General features: G+C 51.0%; 1 protein-coding gene across 3 annotated transcripts in view; it reads left to right on the top strand.

Moving 5' to 3' along the window:
• PATJ (PATJ crumbs cell polarity complex component) overlaps positions 1-19,333 on the top strand; it is a 370,230-nt gene extending 350,897 nt beyond the window's left edge. For all 3 annotated transcript variants that reach the window (XM_055139113.1, XM_055139112.1, XM_055139111.1), the window contains 3 exons: positions 10,860-10,963; positions 14,302-14,425; positions 17,906-19,333. In XM_055139113.1, the coding sequence (XP_054995088.1) occupies positions 10,860-10,963; positions 14,302-14,425; positions 17,906-18,052 (375 nt within the window). In that variant the 3' untranslated portion in view covers positions 18,053-19,333. The remainder of the gene's footprint in view (positions 1-10,859; positions 10,964-14,301; positions 14,426-17,905) is intronic.
• The last annotated feature ends 1,694 nt before the right edge of the window (positions 19,334-21,027 follow it).

The raw sequence follows: 21,027 nt of genomic DNA, 5'->3' as shown, positions 1-21,027 counted from the left end.
AGATTAACCCCTTTTAACCCTTCTGCTAAGTAGCTCTAAAAATTTACTTGCCAGAAGTCTCAGAGATCAAATAAAACACTGGTACAATAAGTTTGGCAACCAATTTTGCAACTCTAGAAACTCATATTTTAAATTAAAGCATTACTCTTTGAATCTTTTTTTCATGTATCACAAATATTTCAACTCACAAGATTTTCTAGGCCAAATATTCTAATCCAATGCAGATACAAATATGTACATTGACATAACATAAGACCTTTGAATCATCAATTTTTATGAAATGAGAAAACCTTCTTTGATTTAATTTCAGTAGTTCTTGTACTGTACTTATTTCAAATCATGAGCTTTCTATACCAGATACTTCTAACAATTCCAGAAGAATACAAACATACTTCCAGCCACACAAAAAAAGCCTTTGGTTCTTACTAAACTCTTAGGTTATCAGCATAAGAAAACACTTGAACTGCAACTGTTTATGGAAGCAAAGAAAACTTTATTTCAATGGCTTCTGTACCTCTGTTGTTTGTAAAGTGGCCTTAATTTTTTCATTAAAATTGGCTGAGGCTAGTAAGAGAGAGCCTTGCATTCTCTGAACTCTTATCTCACTTTAATTTCTGTCTCTAGTTCTGTAGCTTTTCCTAGATAGTACAGATCCTGAAGTTCAAAAGAATTTCAGCTGTTAATAACTATTAATGTTCTTCCAATAAGAAATTTAGATTGAAAATTTCAATTTCTTTGTAGGCGCCACATTCTGATTAGAAATCTTTGTTTAAACCTGATTTAACAAGTTCCAAAAATGCCTAGACCTTTTAAATTGCTGGGCTTCATATCATTCTGACCTCTCTTGATGATTTTGCTTGCCCAGGTCTAAGATTTACTGACATCAAACTGGCTCTAACACTCGAGTGTTCCACACAGATAGACAGACAGACAGATAGACAGACAATTAATTGACTTCATATTTCAAAGTCCCATAGAAAACCCTTGATGGGTACTTGATCATTGTATGACTGAAACATAAGCACGAAAGTTTGTAAGTCTGTAACTGTATCTCACGGTGATTCATTAATAAATAAGTAAATAAATAAATAAAAGACCATTGTTGGTGGGGACTGGAGAGATAGTACAGTGGGTAGTACCTGTCTTGCACACGGTGGACCCAGGTTCGATCTGCAGCACCCCATATGGTCCCCTGAGTCCTGCCAGGAGTGATCCCTGAGGACAGAGCGAGGAGTAAGTCCTGAGCATGATTGGGTGTGACACCACTTCACCCCAAAAGAAAAGAAAAGAAAGCTATTGTTTCAGGGTCAGAGCAATGGAACAGTAGGAGAAGTGTTTGCCTTGCATGCAACCAGCGTGGGTTCTAGCCCTGGAACCCAGCGTTGCCAGCAGTGATCTCTGAGCACAGAGCCAGAGTAATCCCTGAACACTGCTAGAAGTGATCCAAAAAACAAAAAAAAATTGAAAAACCATGATTTCCGTGACAGGATGTGCTGGTCTCCCCATGTTGAACTCAGCCCCCTTCACCTGAGCACCTGAACTGGCTCAGTTCTGAGCCCCTGCTTGTTCTGGGGGAGTCTCGAGGCCTACCTACCTAGGCCCCCATCCTATGTCCTTCCTCTTCTACATTTATTTTCTTTTGTTGTTGTTGTTGTTTTTGCTTTTTGGGTCACACCTGGCGATGCACAGGGGTTACTCCTGGCTCTGCACTCAAGAATTACTCCTGGCGGTGCTCAGGGGACCATATGGGATGCTGGGAATCGAACCTGGGTTGGCCGCATGCAAGGCAAACGCCTTACCCGCTGTGCTATCGCTCCAGCCCTACATTTATTTTCTTTAAAAGAACCCCAAACACATCTCCTTATAACTTCCTTCTGTCTCACTGTAGGAATTCAGACATTCCCTTCCATGTGATCCCTATTTGCATGGGAAGGTTTTATTTATTTTTGGTTTTGTTGCGGGCCACACCAGGCTGGGTGCTTGGAGATCACTCCCAGCAGTGCTCTGAGACCTGCAAAGCTTGCACGGCAGCCCCGCAAATCCTCAGTCACTCTCCTGTGTGATCCGTGAGTGCTGAGCTGCAGGATTCCTCATGCTCAGGAATCCTGTGAAGAGCCAAGACAGTGAATAATCTCACACATATGTCCCCTCACCGTGTAGGAGGAATCCAAAGGGCTTCTCAGTCACTAATAATATCCAATCTTAGGGACATAATTAGGACCCTAATTATGGTTTTCAGCTCCTCTAGGCAGTACTCAGAGGACCACGAGTGTCCATGCAAGGGAAGCCAAGCTCCTGTCTGCAAAGCACTCAAGGTCATCCCCCTTACTCCACCCTTGCCCTGTAATGAGACAAAACTGAATAATCCCCCACCTATGTCCCCTCACCATGTCCGAGAAAGGCAGCCAGAGAGCTGTGGAGAGGGCACTGGGAACATCCTTCCAGTAGAGGCTCACAGAAGTGACTCTGGTTAAGGGAAGTGACTTTGAGGCAAACTCCAGGGGATAGGACTAGAAGGGGAAGCTAGGAGAAGAGCGTTGTGGGTATAGTTTGGAATTTTCTTCCAAGTAGACCACTGAAAGGTTGTTTTTTGTTGGTGGTGGTGGTGGTGGTTTTTTGGGGTTTTTTTGTTTGGTTTTTTTTTTTTTTTTTGCTTTTCGGGTCACACCCCGTGATGTTCCAGTGTTACTCCTGGCTCTACACTCAGAAATTACTCCTGGCGGTGCTGGGAGAAGACCATATGGGATGCTGGTAATCGAACCCGGGTCGGCCACGTGCAAGGCAAACGCCCTACCCAATGTGCTATCACTCCAGCCCCGACCACTGAAAGGTTTTAAGCAAGGGGGTGACATAATCCATTCCAAGCTGGAAGAGATCATCTCAGGGCCAAGAAAGACAGTACAGCAGCCCACCGGGGTTCTGTCTCCAGCACCAAAATATCTAAATATCAAAAACCTAAATATCGCCAGGAGTGATTCCTGAGCACAGAGCCAGGAGTTAACCCTGAGCCCTGCTGGGTGTGGCCCCAAACAAACAAAAGATAAACCCTATTGTGTTTGGAAGAGGATAAGGCCAAGAAGTTTGAGCTCCGAAAATGTTTTGGGTTTTGGGGGAGGGAGAGGTTTGTTGTCTGTTTTGGAGCCATACTCAAGTGCTCAGGGTTCACTCCTGGCAATGTTCAGGTGACTCTAGGCAGTGCTGGGAGTCAACCTGGGTCTCCTACTTCCAAGGCATGTGCTCCAGCCCGTTCTCGCATCAGTCCTGGGGATCCAAAAATATATAAAGGGCCAGAGAGCTAGTGCAGTGGGTAAGGCGCTTGCCTTGCATGTGACTGACCTGGGTTCAACCTCCAGTATCCCACGTGGTCCCCAGAGCACCATCAGGAGTGATTCCTCAATAAAGAGCCAGAAGTAACCCCTGAGCGTTGCCAGGTGTGCCCCTCACCAAAAAAAATGATATACAGAACCAGTGATGTGGCTTAAAGTTCTTGAGTGTACATTCTGCATGTGTGAGCCCTGGGTTCAACCCCCCTTGCCACATGATTCTCTCAAGCACCATGCCAGGAGGGCCCCCGCCAAGCCCACATAATTATATACAATAAGAAACTTTGAAGGGGTGGAGCAATAGTATAGCAGGTAGGGCACTTCGCTTGCACATGGCCGACCCAGGCTCAGTCCCCAGGACCCCACAGTGTTCCCTGAGCCCACCAGGAGCGACCCCTGAGTGCAGAGCCAGGAGGAAGCCCTGAGCACAACCAGATGGGCCCAAAATAAAAAATGAAACTTTGAATGAGAGAGCAACTTTGACACGTTCTATTTTTTTTTTTTATTAGTGAACCTCTTACCATGTCTGATTTCTAGATTAAGCTTGATTGAAGCTTGGTATACTGTTACCTACCACAGGGAAATAACCCCAAAAGCTTAGTACCACTGGAATGTTTCCACCTTCACAAAAGGGGTCTCTCTTCACAGACTTGGGAGGGGCAGGAATTATGGGAAAAGGAAACTCATGGTGATCAATTGAACGGGAACAGTCCCCACGGAGATAAAAGGAAGATGAATGGAGAAGTGTCCTGTAGGGAGCATCCAAAGGGTTTGATCACAGTGTAGGCGAGAGAGAGACAAGCGAAAGACTTGTCTGGTGAGAGACCAGCTCCTCTGGTCTGAAGGGGCTCCCCTTTCCAGTTGACACATCATCCCCAGGGATCAAGTCATGTCATAGTTACTCCTAGGAGGTGTCAAAGAAGCAGCAAGAAGTGGAGGAGAAAGGAAGGGCTCCTGTGTTGAATTTATATTTAGATTGCTTTTGTCAGTTGTTTTGTTTTGGGGCCACCGTTGGTGCTCAGGGCTCACTCCTGGCTCTGTACTCAGGTATCACTCCTGGCAGCACTTAGGGGACCATATGGGGTGCCAGGGGTTGAACCTGGGCTGGACACATGCAGGGCAAGCACCCCGCCTACTACATTATCTCTGGGGCCCTGGTTGTGTTTATGTTAATAAGTCTCTGAAATGCTAAAAGGCAGATGCTGTGTCCCAGGAGATGTGCAGAGGGCTAGAAAGCCCACTTTACCGGTGGGAGCAGGGCACGGTGCTCAGCATGGCATGTCCCCAGCCCTCAGAGCCGCCTCTAAGCTCGGAGCACTGGGCCCAGCACTGAGCACCACATTGCGTGTGACCAGAAAGACAAACAAAGCTAAAAATATATGCAGATGTTAAATTGGCAGTTGGGTGTTAACAGTTGGGAAGTGTCACTGGAATTTGGGCCAGATGGCTCAGTGGGTGTGAAGCCTTGGATTTAATCTCCATCAGCACAAATAGCTTGTTTGTTTGGGGGCCACACCCAGTGATGCTCAGGGGATTGTATGGGAGCTAGGGATCAAACCCCGGTTGGCCTCTGGGTACCCGCTGTACTATTGCTTGGGCTCCAGCCCTATTTTAACTTTTAAGAAGTTGATTTGCTAGGCTAGAGTGGTAGTACACTCTAGGTGGGGTAGGGTGCTTGCTTTGCACGAAGCAGACCCAGGTTTGATCTCCGGCATCTCATGCCTTTCTCCAAGCCTACCAGGAGTGGTCCCTGCAGAGCCAGGAGTAAATCCTGAGCACTTCTAGGTGTGGCCCAACAAACAAAACAAACAAACAGAAAAGTTAAAAATAGGGCAATGGGGATAGGAAAAGAAAGAAACTGAAGGGGGAGATGGGGAAAGAGGCAGATGGAAAGTAACAGAAAAGGCAGATCAAAAATAACCTGAGAGTAGGGGCCATGGGGGTGAGAGGTGTTATTTAACTGCGTGTCTGAACCAGAGAACCAGAAACACTGAAAGCATGAGACCCAGACTACAGCAACCAATCTTCAAAATGTGCCTGTTGAGAAGGCAGGCTGCTGGTGTGTGTGTGTGTGTGTGTGTGTGTGTGTGTGTGTGTGTGTATTGGAGGTGTGTGTATTGGGTGCGGAGGTTACATAGGAACATTGTTGATTGATGGAGGGAAGGAAGGTGACACTGGTGTTGGGATAGGTCAGAAGAGTGTATACCTGAGTAACCAACCTTGAATAACTATGTAGTGGGGGGCTGGAGTGATAGCACAGCAGGGAGGGCATTTGCCTTGCATGCAGCCAACCCAGGTTCGATTCCCAGCATCCCATATGGTCCCCTGAGCACTGCTAGGGATAATTCCTGAGTGCAGAGCCAGGAATGACCCCTGTGCATCCCTGGGTGTGACCCAAAAAGCAAAAAAAGAAAAAAAAAGAATAACTGTGTAGTAACAGAGCCTAAATAAAAAATGTTAACCCCAAAAATCTGGGGCTGAGGACTAGAGAGATAGTGCAGTGGGTAGGGTGCTTGCCTTGCACACGGCCAACCTAGGTTCAATCCCAGGCTTCCCATATGGTCCCCTGACCACTGCTAGGAGTGACTCCTGAGCATCCCGGGTTTGATCCCTGTTACACTATATGGTCCCCCAGGTAGCAGCAGGAGTGATCCCTGAGTGCAGAGCTAGGAGTCAGCCCTGAAAAAAATTAAAATTTAAAATAAAATTTTTTTAAAAAAATTAAAACTAAAAAATTCCTTCCCAAAAGCTCTGGGTGAGGAGGGAGAGATGAGCCAAAGAGCTGGCGTGCGTGTTTTGCCTGCAGGAGCCTGTTTTGGGTCCCCAGCATGGCCTGGTACTTGGTCCAGTCCCACGTGGCTGCAGTACTGGGTTCTGCTGTGTGAGTGTAAGACCACGGCTCACTGCAGCAGTGACTAAGCAGGGAAGGAAAACACTTACACACATACACATGCCCACACGTGTATGCACACATCTACATATACAGAAACAAACATAGGCACATATACATGCGTACACACGGAGGACATCTATGTGTGCAAACTAGCATGATGTAAAGACATATGTATATTTGCATATACATATATGCAGATATCTCATATATATACAGGTAGGCCTGAGAGCCCTGTCCAGTGCAGAGAGACACGGGTGAATAAAGGGAAGGAAGTGGGTGTATTGGGGTGCGCTTCCAGACGGAACTCTATGAGTCTTGGTGAGGCTGGCTCGAGCCGCACCCTGGGAGGGACTAAGGCGGCTTTTAAGGTGTCTCGGGCGGGAAGAGGGGAGAAGGGAACAAAGACCTGGGGAACTGGCGTGCTTGGTCTGGCCTGTGTCTGTAGGGACGGGTGTGAGGAAGCACGGGATGCAGCCTGGGGGCGTCCTGCCCAGGTGGGCCATAAGTCCTGTCTTCCTCGATGGGGGCAGGGTGAGCTTTGAGAGGAGGGGAAAGAGGAGGAGGAGGAGGAGGAGAAACAGGAGGAGGAGAGGGGGGAGAAGGAGGAGAGGGGAGGAGGAGGAGGAGGAGAGGGGAGGAGGAGGAAGAAGAAGAAGAGGAGGAGGAGGAGAAACAGGAGGAGAGGGGGGAGGAGGAGGAGGAGAGAGGGAGGGAGGAGGAGGAAGAAGAGGAGGAGGAGGAGGAAGAAGAGGAGGAGAGGGGGGAGGAGGAGGACGAGGAGGAGGAGGAAGAGGAAAGGGGAAGGAGGAGGAAGAGGAGGAGGAAAGGGGGAAGGAGGAGGAGAAGGAGAGGGGGGAGGAGGAGGAGGAGGAGGAGGAGGAGGAGGAGGAGGAGGAGGAGGAGGAGGAGGAGGAGGAGGAGGAGGAGGAGGAGGAGGAGGAGGAGGAGGAGGAGGAGGAGGAGGAGGAGGAGGAGGAGGAGGAGGAGGAGGGAGCAGCAGCAACAGAAAGTGGAGCTGGCGGGATGCTCGGTGGTGAGGTACTCACCTTGCTTGGATTAAGGCCTCGGTGCAATTCCCCACACTGCAAAAAAAGAAAAAGGGGGGAAAAAGAAGAAAAAGAGCCCCGACCGCAGGAGGAAACCAGAGTGGGGCTTGGGGGCTTGGGGTGTCAGCGAGTCTAGAGCAGGTTTTTTGTTTGTCTGCTTTGTTTTTGGCTTGTTGGGTCACACCCGGCAATGCTCAGGGGTTACTCCTGGCTCTGCACTCAGGAATCACTCCTGGCTCAGGGGACCACCTGGGATGCGGAGGATCAAACCCGGGTCAGCCGCGTGCAAGGCAAACACCCTCCCCGCTGTCCTATGGTGCGGGCCCCTGGATCCAGGTTTGAAGGTCGTATGGTCCAGTTGCAAAACTTGCTGTACAGGAGGAAGAGCTGGTGCTAAGAGAAGGGGCGCTTTGGGCCAGAACCGGGCATTTCCTACTAAATATTTGCCTACATCCGCCCCTGGTGGGCCAGTCATTCTCTAGATGCTGGTACTCCCGGGAGATCTGAGTACTGGCTAGCTAGAGCGGTGTGTGCCCCCCACCCCTCCACCCCTGCAGCCTGGAGTTTTCTTGTAAGAACTAGGCTGCAACCAGGCTTGGGCTGCTGCGCCCTCTGTTGGCTTGTTACAAAACTGCAGCCAGGCCCTGCGTGGCTGTCACGCTCCTTCCCACTGTCTGAAACCGGGAAGAAGGGAGGCTTAGGGGTGGAGCACTTCCCTGGCATCGTGGGGCCCTGGGTCTGACCCCCAAGCACTGCCGGAGGCGGGGGCGGGGGGGCAGTTCCAGAGGAAACATCTATCCTTTCTGCGCCCTAACGTAGAGCCGTGGACGGTACGGTCAGGCCTGGCGTCATTTACGTGGCAGAAATACTCGGGGCTCGTCCTGCGTCCCGGCAGGGGCTGGCAGAGTTGCTGTGTTTCTCCTCAGTGCTCCGGGTGCTTGGGTAGTTTCTTCCCAGGGTACAAATGCAAAGGGGGTGTTTAAATGTCAGCCCACTGCCCTTTGATTTGTGTGCGTCCAAAAGGCGAATCAGGACGCCAGAGAGATGGACCCAGCTCGATCCGTGACAGCACACACACTCTGAGCACAGCCGGGAGGGGCCCTGAGCACAGAGCCAGGAGTAAACCGGAGGGACGCTGCCCCCAAACTCAAGCAAACGCAGACAAAGGCTCTGAGATGATCCAAAAAGTGGGTTCCATCCACAGCCACATAGGACCCTCCCAACTGCTGGGGTTGGCCGTTGCCAGTGGCCCCATCAAGTGGGGAGTGAGGGAGGTCACCTCAAGAAAAGAGTTTTGGGGCTGGAGCGATAGCACAGTGGGTAGGGCATTTGTCGTGCGCGCAGCCAACTGGGTTCGAGTCCCAGCATCCCATATGGTCCCCCGAGCACCGCCAGGAGTGATTCCTGAGTACAGAGCCAGGAGTAACCCCTGTGCATCGCCGGGTGTGACCCAAAAAGAAAAAATAAAAAAGAAAAGAGTTTGTCCACCTCTGCTCTACCCACCTCCACCACCCAAAGAAATGTCTGGCGTGCGTCAGGACTATAGAATCTGCACAAGCACCTGCATGAGGCTTGGACCCTCACATCCCTCCAGCCCCTCAAGACAGGGGTTCACCTGCTCCATATGGTGTGAGAGATGACCCCTGCTTCCCAATTTCTCTGGGGGCCATGGATTCAGGCTGGAGCAAAAAGCTGCTCTTTGCAAGCAAGGAGAGTCAGCCCTCACTTCAGCACAGCCCTTCTGGGTCTGCCACCTTTCCCTCACAGAAAAGAATTTTAGGAAGAAGATAAATAGTGGAGCACTGGAGCACTGTCGTCCTGTTGTTCATCAATTTGCTCAAGTGGGCACCAGTAACGTCTCCATTGTGAGACTTATTGTTACTGTCTTTGGCATATTGAATACGCCACAGGTGGAGAGATGGTTTTACTGAATAAAATTTATTTTCTTTCTCTTCCACGGGGAGAGAAAGAGAGGAATGTGTGTTCCAGAGAGAACACAGGCTTCCTGGAGTGGAAAACACCAGCAAGCATAGACACATCTTCAGAGGGGAACTTGAAAGACCAAGCCCAGAGTTGCTTGCAGGAGGCGCTTACATACAATTCCTCCAACCGGGATTTTCCCTGGAGTTCTCTGCATACATGGAAGCTTATCAGAAGGCCTCGCCCTGTGGATGATCTTCTCATAATCTTATCCCTTGCACTGCTGATGGTCTTTACATAATTTTGTAGATTTTTCCTGTAGTTTCTCCTTATCTGAGGGGCCCACCCTTCTCTAGGTGGGGTCCTAGATTTCTGCATCAAGGTGATACCTCAGTTTCCCCAAAGAGTTCAGGATTTGCTTTGGTCCACTTTAGGGTTAGGCAGTCTCTTCCTAAATTCCTTATTTCCCAAAAGTACATCACCAGAGCCCCCCTATCTCTCTGCCTGCAATATGACCAAACCAAAAGTAGCCCCTGAGCAGAACCATTGTGGACCCCAAAAAAATTAAGCTGAGGGCTGGAGAGATAGTATAGCAGGAAGATTTTTTTTTTTTTTGCTTTTTGGGTCACACCCAGCGATGCTCAGGGGTTACTCCTGGCTTTGCACTCAGGAATTACTCCTGGCGGTGCTTGGGGGACCATATGGGATGCCGGGGATCGAACCCGGGTCGGCCGCGTGCAAGGCAAACGCCCTCCCCGCTGTGCTATCGCTCCGGCCCCAGCAGGAAGATGTTTTGCCTTGCACATGGCTGACCCAGATTCTATTCTTGGCACTCCTTGTGGCCCCCCACCGAGAGGAGTGATCCCTGAGTGCAGTGCTCAGGAGTAAGCCCTGAGTACTGCTGGGTGTGGCCCCAAAACCCAAAATAAAGAGAGAGAGAGCTAGTACAGGGGTTCAGGCACTTGCCTTGTAAGCCCCTGACCAGGGTTCCTTCACCAGCACTCCATGTGGTATCTGAGTCCTGAGCACAGAGCCAGGATTAGCCACCGAGGCAAGTTGGGAGTGGTTTATAAAAAGAGAGGGAAAACATGTGGGTTGAAATGGGAAGATGAAGTTGCTTCTTCCTGAAATGAAGAAAAGCTCAGGAGCAAAGCGCCAGGGCTGGACTCAGGGTTGAGCTGGTCAGGCTTGGAATTCCCACTGGACATCCCACTAGAGCCTGTCCAGGGTCTTCTCCATGGGCCTGGAGGTCAGCGAGAGGCAGCTCTGAAGACACCCTAAGGTGCTATCGTGACAGAGGATGGCAGATGGCATTAGGGGCCACGGAAATGATACTAGGGGCCAGGCACTGGCCATACATGTGTCTGACCTGGGTTCGATCCTCAGCAGCACATACGGTTCCCTGAGCCCACCAGGAGTGAGCCCTGAGCACTGCCGGGTGTGTCCCAAAGGAAGGAGGGAGTGGGGATAGCGAGGAGGAAAGAAGAAGGAGGGAGGGGGAGAGGGGGGAGGAGAGAAGGAGAATAGAAAGGAGGAAGGATGGAGGAAGAGTTGAAGGAGGGAGGGAGGGAAGGAAGGAGGGAGGGAGGGAGGGAGGGAGAAACCAGGTCGTGGTTGAAGAAGCGGCTGCGGAGTCTGTTGGTTCCTCTCACGCTCCTCTGCCTTGTTCTGCTGCAGGTCGTGGCAGATACCAACATTGGTGCCATCGCCTCCCAGTTTGAGTCCATGACGACGGGCCACGCCGGTTCCCCCACTGGAGACTACCACCCCGAAGACTCCGAGTGCGTATTCTAACCCGGGCCACGCGTGGAGGCTGGGCTCAGGATGACCTTCCCCAGCACCCTGCTGTCACCGGAGAAGAGGGGACCGACCGGGAATGACCTTCCCTGTTCTTAGGGGAGGGTAATGAGAGACCATCTTTCCTGGTCCTTAGGAAAGCCCCGGCAGGCTTCTGGGGCTCCTTCCTGTGCCACAGTAACAGGATTTGTCCCCCAAAGGACCGATAGAAACAGGATTTGTTACTTGAAGGGATCAATTTAAAATCCCTGGGTGGCCGCATGCTCTTAGTCTGAGGTCAGCATCCCAAGGGGATTTTCCAGACTCCAAGATGCGCTGCACTTCCAGGGCCTGGCCACTAGTGGGCACCCAATAAATGTTGTTTGGTGAAGCGGAGGGCTGAGGGGGGTCCCAGGGTTTGCCAACCTTTGCCAACGTTCCCGGCCAGTTTGTGCACAGAAATGGCACCGCTGAGTGGACCTCTCTTAAGGAGAGACTGAGAGACAAAGGTCGTTTTCCTTTTCTTTTTTCTTTTCTTTTCTTTTGTTTTCTTTTCTTATTGTGAAAGGAATGAATGCCTGCCGCTTTATTAAAATGGGACCGGGACGTAAAAAGTAGGGAATATTTTTTCAAGAAGCAAAGGCAAACGGTTCTGGTGCAGACGTGCTACCATGAACACCCCTGTGGGACTTTGGAGGTGTCCTGGGGCTCTGCCTCTGCCCTGATTCCTCAGAGAGCCTGGAGAGTCCAGCCCCTGTTAACATGTGGAGCTGCCTGTCTCTGCGAACTGCCTCTGAGGTGAAAGTAAGGCAAGGTGGGGCTGGAGCCATAGCACAGCGGGTAGGACATTTGCCTTGCATGCGGCCAACCAGGGTTCGATTCCCAGCATCCCACATGGTCCCCTGAGCACCGCCAGGGGAATTCCTGAGTGCAGAGCCAGGAGTAACCCCTGTGCATCGCCGGGTGTGACCCCCCCCCAAAAAAAAAGAAAGAAAGTTTTTTAGAGTATGTCACACCATAAAAAAGTAAAAGTTTATATATATTTGAAAAAAAAAAAGGAATGCAAGATGAGATGCAGGGAAGCTAGCTCCATGCCAGTTGCCAGGGGCTTGTGTTTTGTTTGTGTTTGCCAGCTTCTGCCCCTTCCCACAGAAAACAGGTCTCTGAGGGACACACACAACGGTGACAAGTGCCAGCCTGTCCCACTGGCTTTGCCCATTCCCGTCTCAGAATAATGGAACGGGGCTCGCATCGGAAAGAAGAAGCAGGGGCCCAATACATGTCTGGCCAGTAGGTCCCTCAGGGTCACCTCTTTTTTTTTTTCTTTTTGGGTCACACCCAGCAATGCACAGGGGTTACTCCTGGCTCATGCACTCAGGAATTACTCCTGGCGGTGCTTGGGGGACCATATGGGATGCCGGGGGTCGAACCCGGGTCGGCCGCATGCAAGGCAAACGCCCTACCCGCTGTGCTATCGCTCCGGCCCCCAGGGTCACCTCTTGATGCTCTGTCTAGCCTGACTCCGGGCCTCAGTCCAGGGCCCGGGTAATGCTGCCCGATCCCAGCCATGTTCACTGCGCCTCAAGCCAGCTGGCTCCCTGGCAGAAACAGTCCCAGGAAGGCACAGAACAGCCCCAAAGCAGGGTCACGAGAGTCCCCGAGCAGGGGAGACCTGAGGTCCGGGTGTGAGATAAGCAGGCCGGGCACTTGCCTTGCACACCGCCCACCCGGGTTCCATCCCTGCCACCCCACATGGTCCCCCAAGCTCCCCCAGGAGTGATCCCTGAGCTCAGAGCCAGGAGACAGTTTTGAGCACTGCTGGGTGTGACGCCCCCGTCACGGAAACGAAGAACCTCCACACCCGATTGCTGATGGTCCCCACCTTGCAGATGTCTCTGTTTCTGTGACTCAGTTCTTCCCAGAGGACTTAGCCCTGCTGCTGTGGCCACCAAGCTGAAGATGCTGGCACCAAACATGAGGGACCTCCAACACCAGATGGGACCCTCCAACCTCCAACACGCGCACTGGGGTACCCGCATTGCTGGCAATTTCTACCCTATGGGCTAAAGCCCTGGGGAATGAGAACTGGGCATTGGCTCAGCTCAGAGCTGGTAGTGCCCCCCCACCTTGTGTGTGTAATAATTTAGCCATGTGTCCCTGAGGTGAGATTTCCACATGACACGAAGCTTTAATCCCCTAAACTATACCTGTGGGACAAGAGGGTCTTTCCCCACTTTCTCCACCCCCTGCCTCTCCCAAGATGCCCTCCTGGATTTCAGGTCTCCTTTGGCACCGTCGTGAGTCTGGTCTGAAATGCACACTGCCCGGGGCTCCCTGGCCCAGCAGAGGGGGAAGACGGGTGGGATTATCACAGAGGACCCTGCTGGGACAGAGGGGGAGCTGGGGCAAGCGAGCGGGTCTCATCCCTACAAGAGTGTCCGGGGACCCTCCCCTGGGAAGAGCACCTCCCCTTCCTCCCGGCCAGCGCTGGCACGGGCGGGAGCACGCTGCTCAGGCAGAAAGAGAAGGGCAGTTTAGGGAGATGTGGAATGCCACCCCTGCTCCTGGTAGTCGGGCCACACCCCTCTTCCTCTAGCTGCCTCCCTCTTCCGGGATGCAAACTCACTTCATTCAGCCCCAGACACTGAGTTTTGGAGTTTAAATTAGGCCAGAGAGAGGACTCAGAGGATTATAGCATAGGTTTTGCATGAGGGAGCCCTGGGTTCCATTCCCCATACTGCCTGGTCGCTGAGCCTCAAGCATTGCCAGGTGTGTCCCAGAACCCCCCCCCCACACACACACACACACACAGAATTTACACAGAACGTACAGAGTTTACACAGAACACACAGAAGGGACGTTGATAATTTTAGCACCAAAAAGAAAAGACAAGATTTTTTTTGTTTGCTTGTTTTTTGCTTTTTGGGTCATAATCCCTGGCAATGCTCAGGGATTACTCCTGGTCCTACACTCAGGAATTACTCCTGGTGGTGCTCAGGGGACCATATGGATGCTGGGAATCAGATCCGGGTCAGCCACGTGCAAGGCAAACGCCCTGCCTGCTGTGCTATCGCTCCAGCCCCAGTATAAGATATTTTTAATTTGAGAACAGGATCATGTTATGAACAAGAAACCCCTAAGATGGCCAGAGTATTGGTCATTCATCAGCATGATACAGGACGTCAAAAATTGTTTCTAGGTTGTATTTCAAAATTCTCCTGAGGATCATGGAGCATCATTGATTCACGGTTTGGAAGTCTCTCTCAAATCTATATTGTTCCATTCAAATGAAATGTTTTCGTGGTGTCTCCTCTTGAGTTAAACAGCTTGTATTGTGTTTCAGAACATCTGCACCTAAGATTATTACTTTGGAGAAAGGCTCTGAAGGACTGGGGTTCAGCATTGTAGGGGGTTATGGAAGCCCCCATGGAGACCTGCCAATTTATGTCAAGACTATATTTGTAAAGGTAATTTTTTTCCTTTCTTATTATATTTTTTTCTTTTTTTTTTTTATAAAGTTAGTTCACAATATTTGATTATATTTAATATTCAAACACTAATCCCACCACCATTAAACCTTCCCACCACCTTATTTTATTTTTTTATTATTTTTTAATTTTTTATTTTATTTTTTTTGCTTTTTGGGTCACACCTGGCGATGCACAGGCATTACTCCTGGCTCTGCACTCAGGAATCACCCCTGGCAGTGCTCAGGGGACCATATGGGATGCTGGGAATCGAACCCAGGTCAGCCATGTGCAGGGCAAACGCCCTACCTGCTGTGCTATTGCTCCAGCACCCTTATTATACTTTTTTTCTATTAAACCTCAATGAAACTCTTGTTAAGTGCTTTGCATATGCAGGAGTATGTCTTTGTATATGTGTGTGTGTGTGTGTGTGTGTGTGTGTGTGCGCGCGCGCGTGCAAGCACGTGCCTGTGCCTGTGTGTGTATGCTGACTTCTTTTGAATCAAATAGGAAATATCTTCACCAGACGCAGAAAGAAGCATGCTTTTCTGATCCTGGTGTCAAGAAATGTTACTTTCCTCAGAGCCTGTCCCTAAGCAGAGTCTCACAGTGACCAGAGAACAGCTGCCCTGGGATGGATGGATCTGAATCAGGACAAAACTTTGACTTTGGGGTCAGGAAGGCAGTAGAGCGGGCAGGCACATGTCCTGCTGACAGCCGAAGCAAAGTTGGATCCCCCACACAGCCTATGAGCACCCAGACTCCTCCAGGAGTGACCTCTGAGTGCAGAGCACTCCCAGTGTGGCATACACACACACACACACACACACACTCACACACACACACACACACACACATGTGAGCGCATGCACATGCACACACAAGAAATTGGACTTTCTCCTTTAAGAATAAAATTAGAGGCTAGAGCAATAGTACAGTGGGTAAGGCGCGTGCCTTCTACATGGTCTTCCTGGGTTCAATCCCTGGCATCACATATGGAATGATCTCTGAGTGCAGAGCCACGAGTGAGCCCTGAGCACCATCAGGCCGGGAGCACCCACACACAGAGAAAAACATGGTTTCTCCCAGTATTCACCACAGACTTATGGGACCAACCCAGTTGGTTAGGCTGAGGCTAATAGTGTTTTCAGAAATCCAATATTCACATTGAGTCACTCCGTAGCCCAGTTGTGTGTGAACATGCCAGCTACTGCCCTGTGTGGCTCTTAGAGAAATCAGTTTGCCCTTCACTGTGGTTGTTAACACGGGGCTTTCATTTCAGCATAGAGTTTGAGGATCTCTGAAAAGCACCTAATAGTAACGTCACAGCTTTATTCTTCGTCAGCTCTTAGCACGGTCATTTGTGCTTAATTGATCCCATTGCCTGCCAGTGCTTAAGTTTCCGAGGAATATTTCATTCCTAAAGAAATAAAGATGGGGCCAGAGCAATAGTACAGGGAGTAGCGTGTTTGCCTTGCACGTGACTGACCTGGGTTCGATCCCCGGCATCCCATCTGGTCCCCAAGCACTACTAGGAGTAGTTCCTGAGTGCAGAGCCAGGAGTTTCTGCTGATTATCCCTGGAAGGAAGGAATGAAGGAAGGGTCTTCAGAAAAATAAATCAGGTTTTCTTTTTAGGAAGTTATCCTAGGCACTAAATATGAGTTTGTTTTTACTTGTGAAGTTTCTTCACTTGTTTTGGGACACCTTGGTGTTCAGGGGACCATATGTGGAACCAGGGATCTAACCAGGGTCTGATACATGCAAGGTAAACGCCTTAAGCCCTGGACTCATTCTACAGTCCCTACTTTGCAGTTCCAACCACCTCTTCATTAGCTGACCATGACCTGGCCTGACCCTTCGTTGATGGGCCTCACAATGAGACAATCTGGGCAAGAGGATAAGTGTCTCCAGGAATGACCCTAGGTCCACTGAGCACTGCTTAAGAGTCTTCCCCCTGAATGCCCAATACAAAATTTGGACCACAGCCAGCAATGTTCAGGATTTACTTCTGGCTCTGTGCTCAGGGATTACTCCTGGAGGTGCTCAGGGAGCCATATGTGGAGCTAGGGGTCAAACCAGGGTTGCCTGTAAGCAAATCAAGTCTCCGACCTACTTACTCTCTCACCAGCCTCCACACACAATTTATTTTATTTTATTTTATTTTTATAAAATTGTTCACAATTTATTACATTCAAGATTCCAACCCCAGTCCCACCACCATTATTTTGAATTTTCCCATCACCCCCAAAGCCTGCTCCCAAAGCATGACCCAAATAATTTATTTTGTATTGCTTGTTATGAATAATCTGCTAAAAATGATCCAAAAAAAGTTTCCTTAGAGGAAAGTGTGTGAAGATGTTGTATCTCACCCGGGAGCCATTAAGCCCTTGTATAAGAGATTACTAACATGTTGTTACAGGTTGAGCTTTGACACACAACTTTTTAAGACTATTCAGATACCAATAAGTATTAATTAGAGCTCCCTGTGGTGTTTATTTTAAGATTTTGTTTGGGGGACCGGAGAGATAGTACAGCAGGTAGGGCTCTTGCCTTGCATGTTGCCAACCGTGGCTCTGACCCTGGGTTGAGACCCCAGCATCCCATATGCTCCCCCAAGCCCCCCATGCATGGCCCTGAGTACAACCAGGTATGCACCCCCCAAAATAAGATTCAGTTTAATGACTTTTTATATTGGCTAGAGCAAACCAGTATAATGAAACAAAAACTTACAAAGGATGTTTTTATTTTTTCTTTCTTTTAAAAAAGAATTTTTTTTGTTCCCAGAGTAATAGTACAGCAGGTAGGGCATTTGCCTTGCACACAGCTGACCTGACTTCAGTCCCCGGCATCCTATATGGTCCCCCGAGCACCGCCAGGAGTAATTCCTGAGTGCAGAGCCAGGAGTACCCCTGAGCATCGCTGGGTATGACCTAAAAAATTGTTTTAAAAAGTTAATTTAAAAAAAAGAAGAAGAAAGAAAAATCTGTCATCCCATTGCTCATCGATTTGTTCAAGCGGGCACCAGTAACGTCTCTCATTGAGAGACTTATTGTTACTGTTTTTGGCATATCCAGTACGCATGGGTAGCTTGCCAGGCTCTGCCGTGCGGGCTCGATACTCTCAGTAGCTTGCCGGGCTCTCCGAGAGGGGCGGAGCAATCGAACTCAGGTGGGCCGCTTGAAAGGCGAACGCCCAACCGCTGTGCTATTGTAAATTAATTAATTAATTAATTGATTGATTAATATTTTTTTGTTTGGAGGAACTATACTCGGTGGTGCTCAGAAGCTACTCCTGGCTTAGTGCTCAGGGGTCACTCCTGGATGAGCTCGGGTGCTGGGGGCGGTGGCGAAGCACAGCCTGGGAATGCCTCTCCTTGGGCAGATTTGAGCTCGCTCTTAGCCCACGGGACACGTGTTAGTTCTGCTCTGATGGGGCGACACGTGGCTTCCTCGGCTCACTCTGGGCGTCTCGTCTGCAGGGAGCCGCCGCCGATGACGGCCGCCTGAAGCGCGGGGACCAGATCCTAGCTGTGAATGGCGAGAGCCTGGACGGCGTCACCCACGAGCAAGCCGTGTCCATCCTGAAGCGCCAGCGAGGGACCGTCTCCCTGACGGTGCTGCCCTGAGCCCCCGGGGACCCCCACCCCGAGCCACGCTGCTGTAGTTCCCCGGAGAACGATGACGCGCCGTGCCAGGATGCGGAGCAGCCTTGCCCGAAAGCCCCCTCCGACGTCATCAGCCGCGTGGGGACCTCTGGCTGTCCCCCGGCCCCACCCTCCCCAGCTTCTCTCGCCGCTGGGCCAGGCCGGGGGAGAAGGGGTCTGGGCTGTTTTGCATTTCGCGTCTGGCCTCTGGTTGGTTCCTCGGAGGGTCTCTGCTGAAACCGGAGCGCGCGCTCTTTCCCTTCGCGCATCCTTCGCGCATCCCTCGCGCATCCTTCGCGCATCCCTCCCGCATCCCTCCCGCATCCCTCCCGCATCCTTCGTGCATCCTTCGCGCATCCTTCCCGCCCTGCCCTGCAGAGGCCGGCGCAGCCTGTGCTCCCACCCGCGAGCGGGAGCGAGTGTTAGAGCCCGTTGCCAGCGCGCTCCTGATTGACTCGCGCTGACTGTCCCTCCAGGTGTGCGGGGGGGCGGGGGGGGGGACACCAGCCGCATAATCAACTTGCCAGGGAGCCCCCCAGCCTCCGAGGGGAGACGGCTGCGCCCTCTTCTGCACCACGGACCGTCCAGCCGGTCTCCAATCCACCTCTCTGGGGAGATCTTTTCATGGTGTGTCCGGATAGGGTCGTGCGTCCGTTTGCAGACTCTCATCTGCGCAGCCCGGCAGACCTGCCCGCCCTTTCCTTCCCTGAGCACTTGCGCCCGCACTCGCAGCCAGGGACGGGGGCCCCACGCTCTGACTCCCAACAACCCCGAGGAACGTTGCAGTCCCGGAAGCTTCTCTGGGGTCCGTGCTGTGGCGGAGACAAGCAGCGTTCCCACCCCGTAGCCTGCCCAGGAGGAGGGAAAGGCCCCCAACTGGAGCCAAGGCGAGCACAGGTTTCTTCAGTCAAGCCCCACTGGGGGAGGGGCGCCTGGACTGTGTCTAGTACCATGGCAACGTTGGTGATACTTCCGCCCGGGTGTCCTGAGGCACAATGCATTTCACGTCTGGCTGGACCTCAGAATCAGAGATGGCAACGCGTGCTCGTGTTTCACACTCTCAAGGGCACGTTCCATGGGCCGGACTGTTGCTTGCCAAAAAAGTAACAGCAGGGGCCAGAGAGATAGTACAGTGGTTAGGGCACTTGCCTTGCATCGGCTGACCAGGCTTCAATCCCCAGCACCGCACGTTGTTTCCTGTACATGGCCAGTGAGTGCAGAGCCAGGAGGAAGCCCTGAGCACCAGCCAGGTGTGACCCCCCCCCCAAAAAAAAAAAAACAAAATAAGGAAAGCAAAAACAGAATTTACAAGAAGCTGGCGGTCTTATTCTCATAGTATTAATCTGGCATATGACAGTCTTATTAGAGGAATTCTTATCCAGCTATTTTCAGGAGAGGGAAGGTCCTAAAATCTACCGCAAAAGACCACCTTCTAGGGGCCGTAGTAGTAGGTCGAGTTGGGCATGACTTAACTAAAAAAGCACGTCGCTGCCATGATTCACACTAAGTGTCCAAATGTAATGAGCTCTGATTTAAAATGTTACTTAATATGGATAGCTTTTGATCAAGGATCAGCTTTGAGTAGACGTTCTCACGAAGTGCATTAACTCTTGTTGGAATATTTTGTGGCTATTCCAAATTAAAGAGTGCCTAAATTTTATGTGGACTGGTCTTAAGTTTTCTGAAATGGCACACAGCTTGTGGACTCGCTCTTGTCTCCCTGGTAGGGGCAGTCTTAGGATCTAGTCTTCCAATGCATGAGAAGCTTTCTCCGTCTCGGAATGTTGTGTGTTAGGATCTCGGGAAGATCAGCTCATGCACCAACGGGAAAAAAGAAAAATGAAGCCCAAATAAAACTTGAAACTGCACCTTTCGAAAAATTATATAGATAATTTTGAAATGATCCTGCTTGATTTTGATGGACTGAACATTAAATATACATTTTGAAATAATATTCTTCCCTTGTGTGTCTTTCTCTTGGTAGGGCAGAGGGGGCTATAGCTGGCCATACTCCTGCCTCCGTGCTCAGGGATCACTCGTGCTCGGGAGACCATATGCATTGCTGGGGATAGAGTGGGGGGTGGTTGGGGCCAGAGAGATACTGAGTAGGGCATTTGCCCTGTGTGCGGGAACCCACATTCAATCCCCAGCACCTCAAATGGTCCCTCGGGGCCCTGCCAGGAGTGACTCCTGAGCACAGACCAGGAGAAATCCCTGAGCACTGCCAGATGCCACCCAGGGTTTTACCCCGCCCCCACACAGTCCCCCAGGATCTGTGGGAACGACACTTAGTCCCTGAATCCCTGGCACAGTGACATCATATGATCTCCATGCACAGATGAGTATGACCACAAAACAGGTTGTGTGTGTGTGTGTGTGTGTGTGAGCGTGTGTGAGCGCACACGCGTGCACACTCGGAGTTGCCCATCATCAGGTAGTAGTCTGTGTAGCCCGTAGCCACGGGAGGGTGTGAAGAGCAGATGCAGTGATAGCACAAGGCTGCAGTGAGCTGAATGGGCCTTCCCAGGGCCAACCACACCGGGGGCTGGGCCAGGAGGAACCGGCCCCTCACACCTGCCGCCCCTGCAAAGGTCAGCAAGCCCTTCGGCAAGGATTTTCACACACACACACACACACACACACACCCTCAACTGCAGGCACATGGGCCCAGCACCCACCCGAATCCCAGGAATTTGGAACTTCAGGCTGCTCCCTTTTCCTAGCTATTGTCCCCTCTTCCCGGATCACTCCCACCCACCATCAGAGAAGTCGGCCTCGGGCCCATCGTTCAAGTGGCAGCAAGACTGCTTTGATGCTGAAGGCCCTGAGTTCGATCCCTGGCACCGCGTGACTCCTGAGCATTCCTGGATGTGGCCCTGGGGTCCCCTGGGCAGCCTGTCAGATGCAGGCCCAGGCGTATGGCCCCCGTGAAAACTATTTAATTCAATTGTATTTGT

This window comes from Sorex araneus, chromosome 5, assembly GCF_027595985.1.
Source record: "Sorex araneus isolate mSorAra2 chromosome 5, mSorAra2.pri, whole genome shotgun sequence".
Lineage (NCBI taxonomy): Eukaryota > Metazoa > Chordata > Mammalia > Eulipotyphla > Soricidae > Sorex > Sorex araneus.
This window is presented reverse-complemented; position numbering and strand designations above follow the sequence as displayed.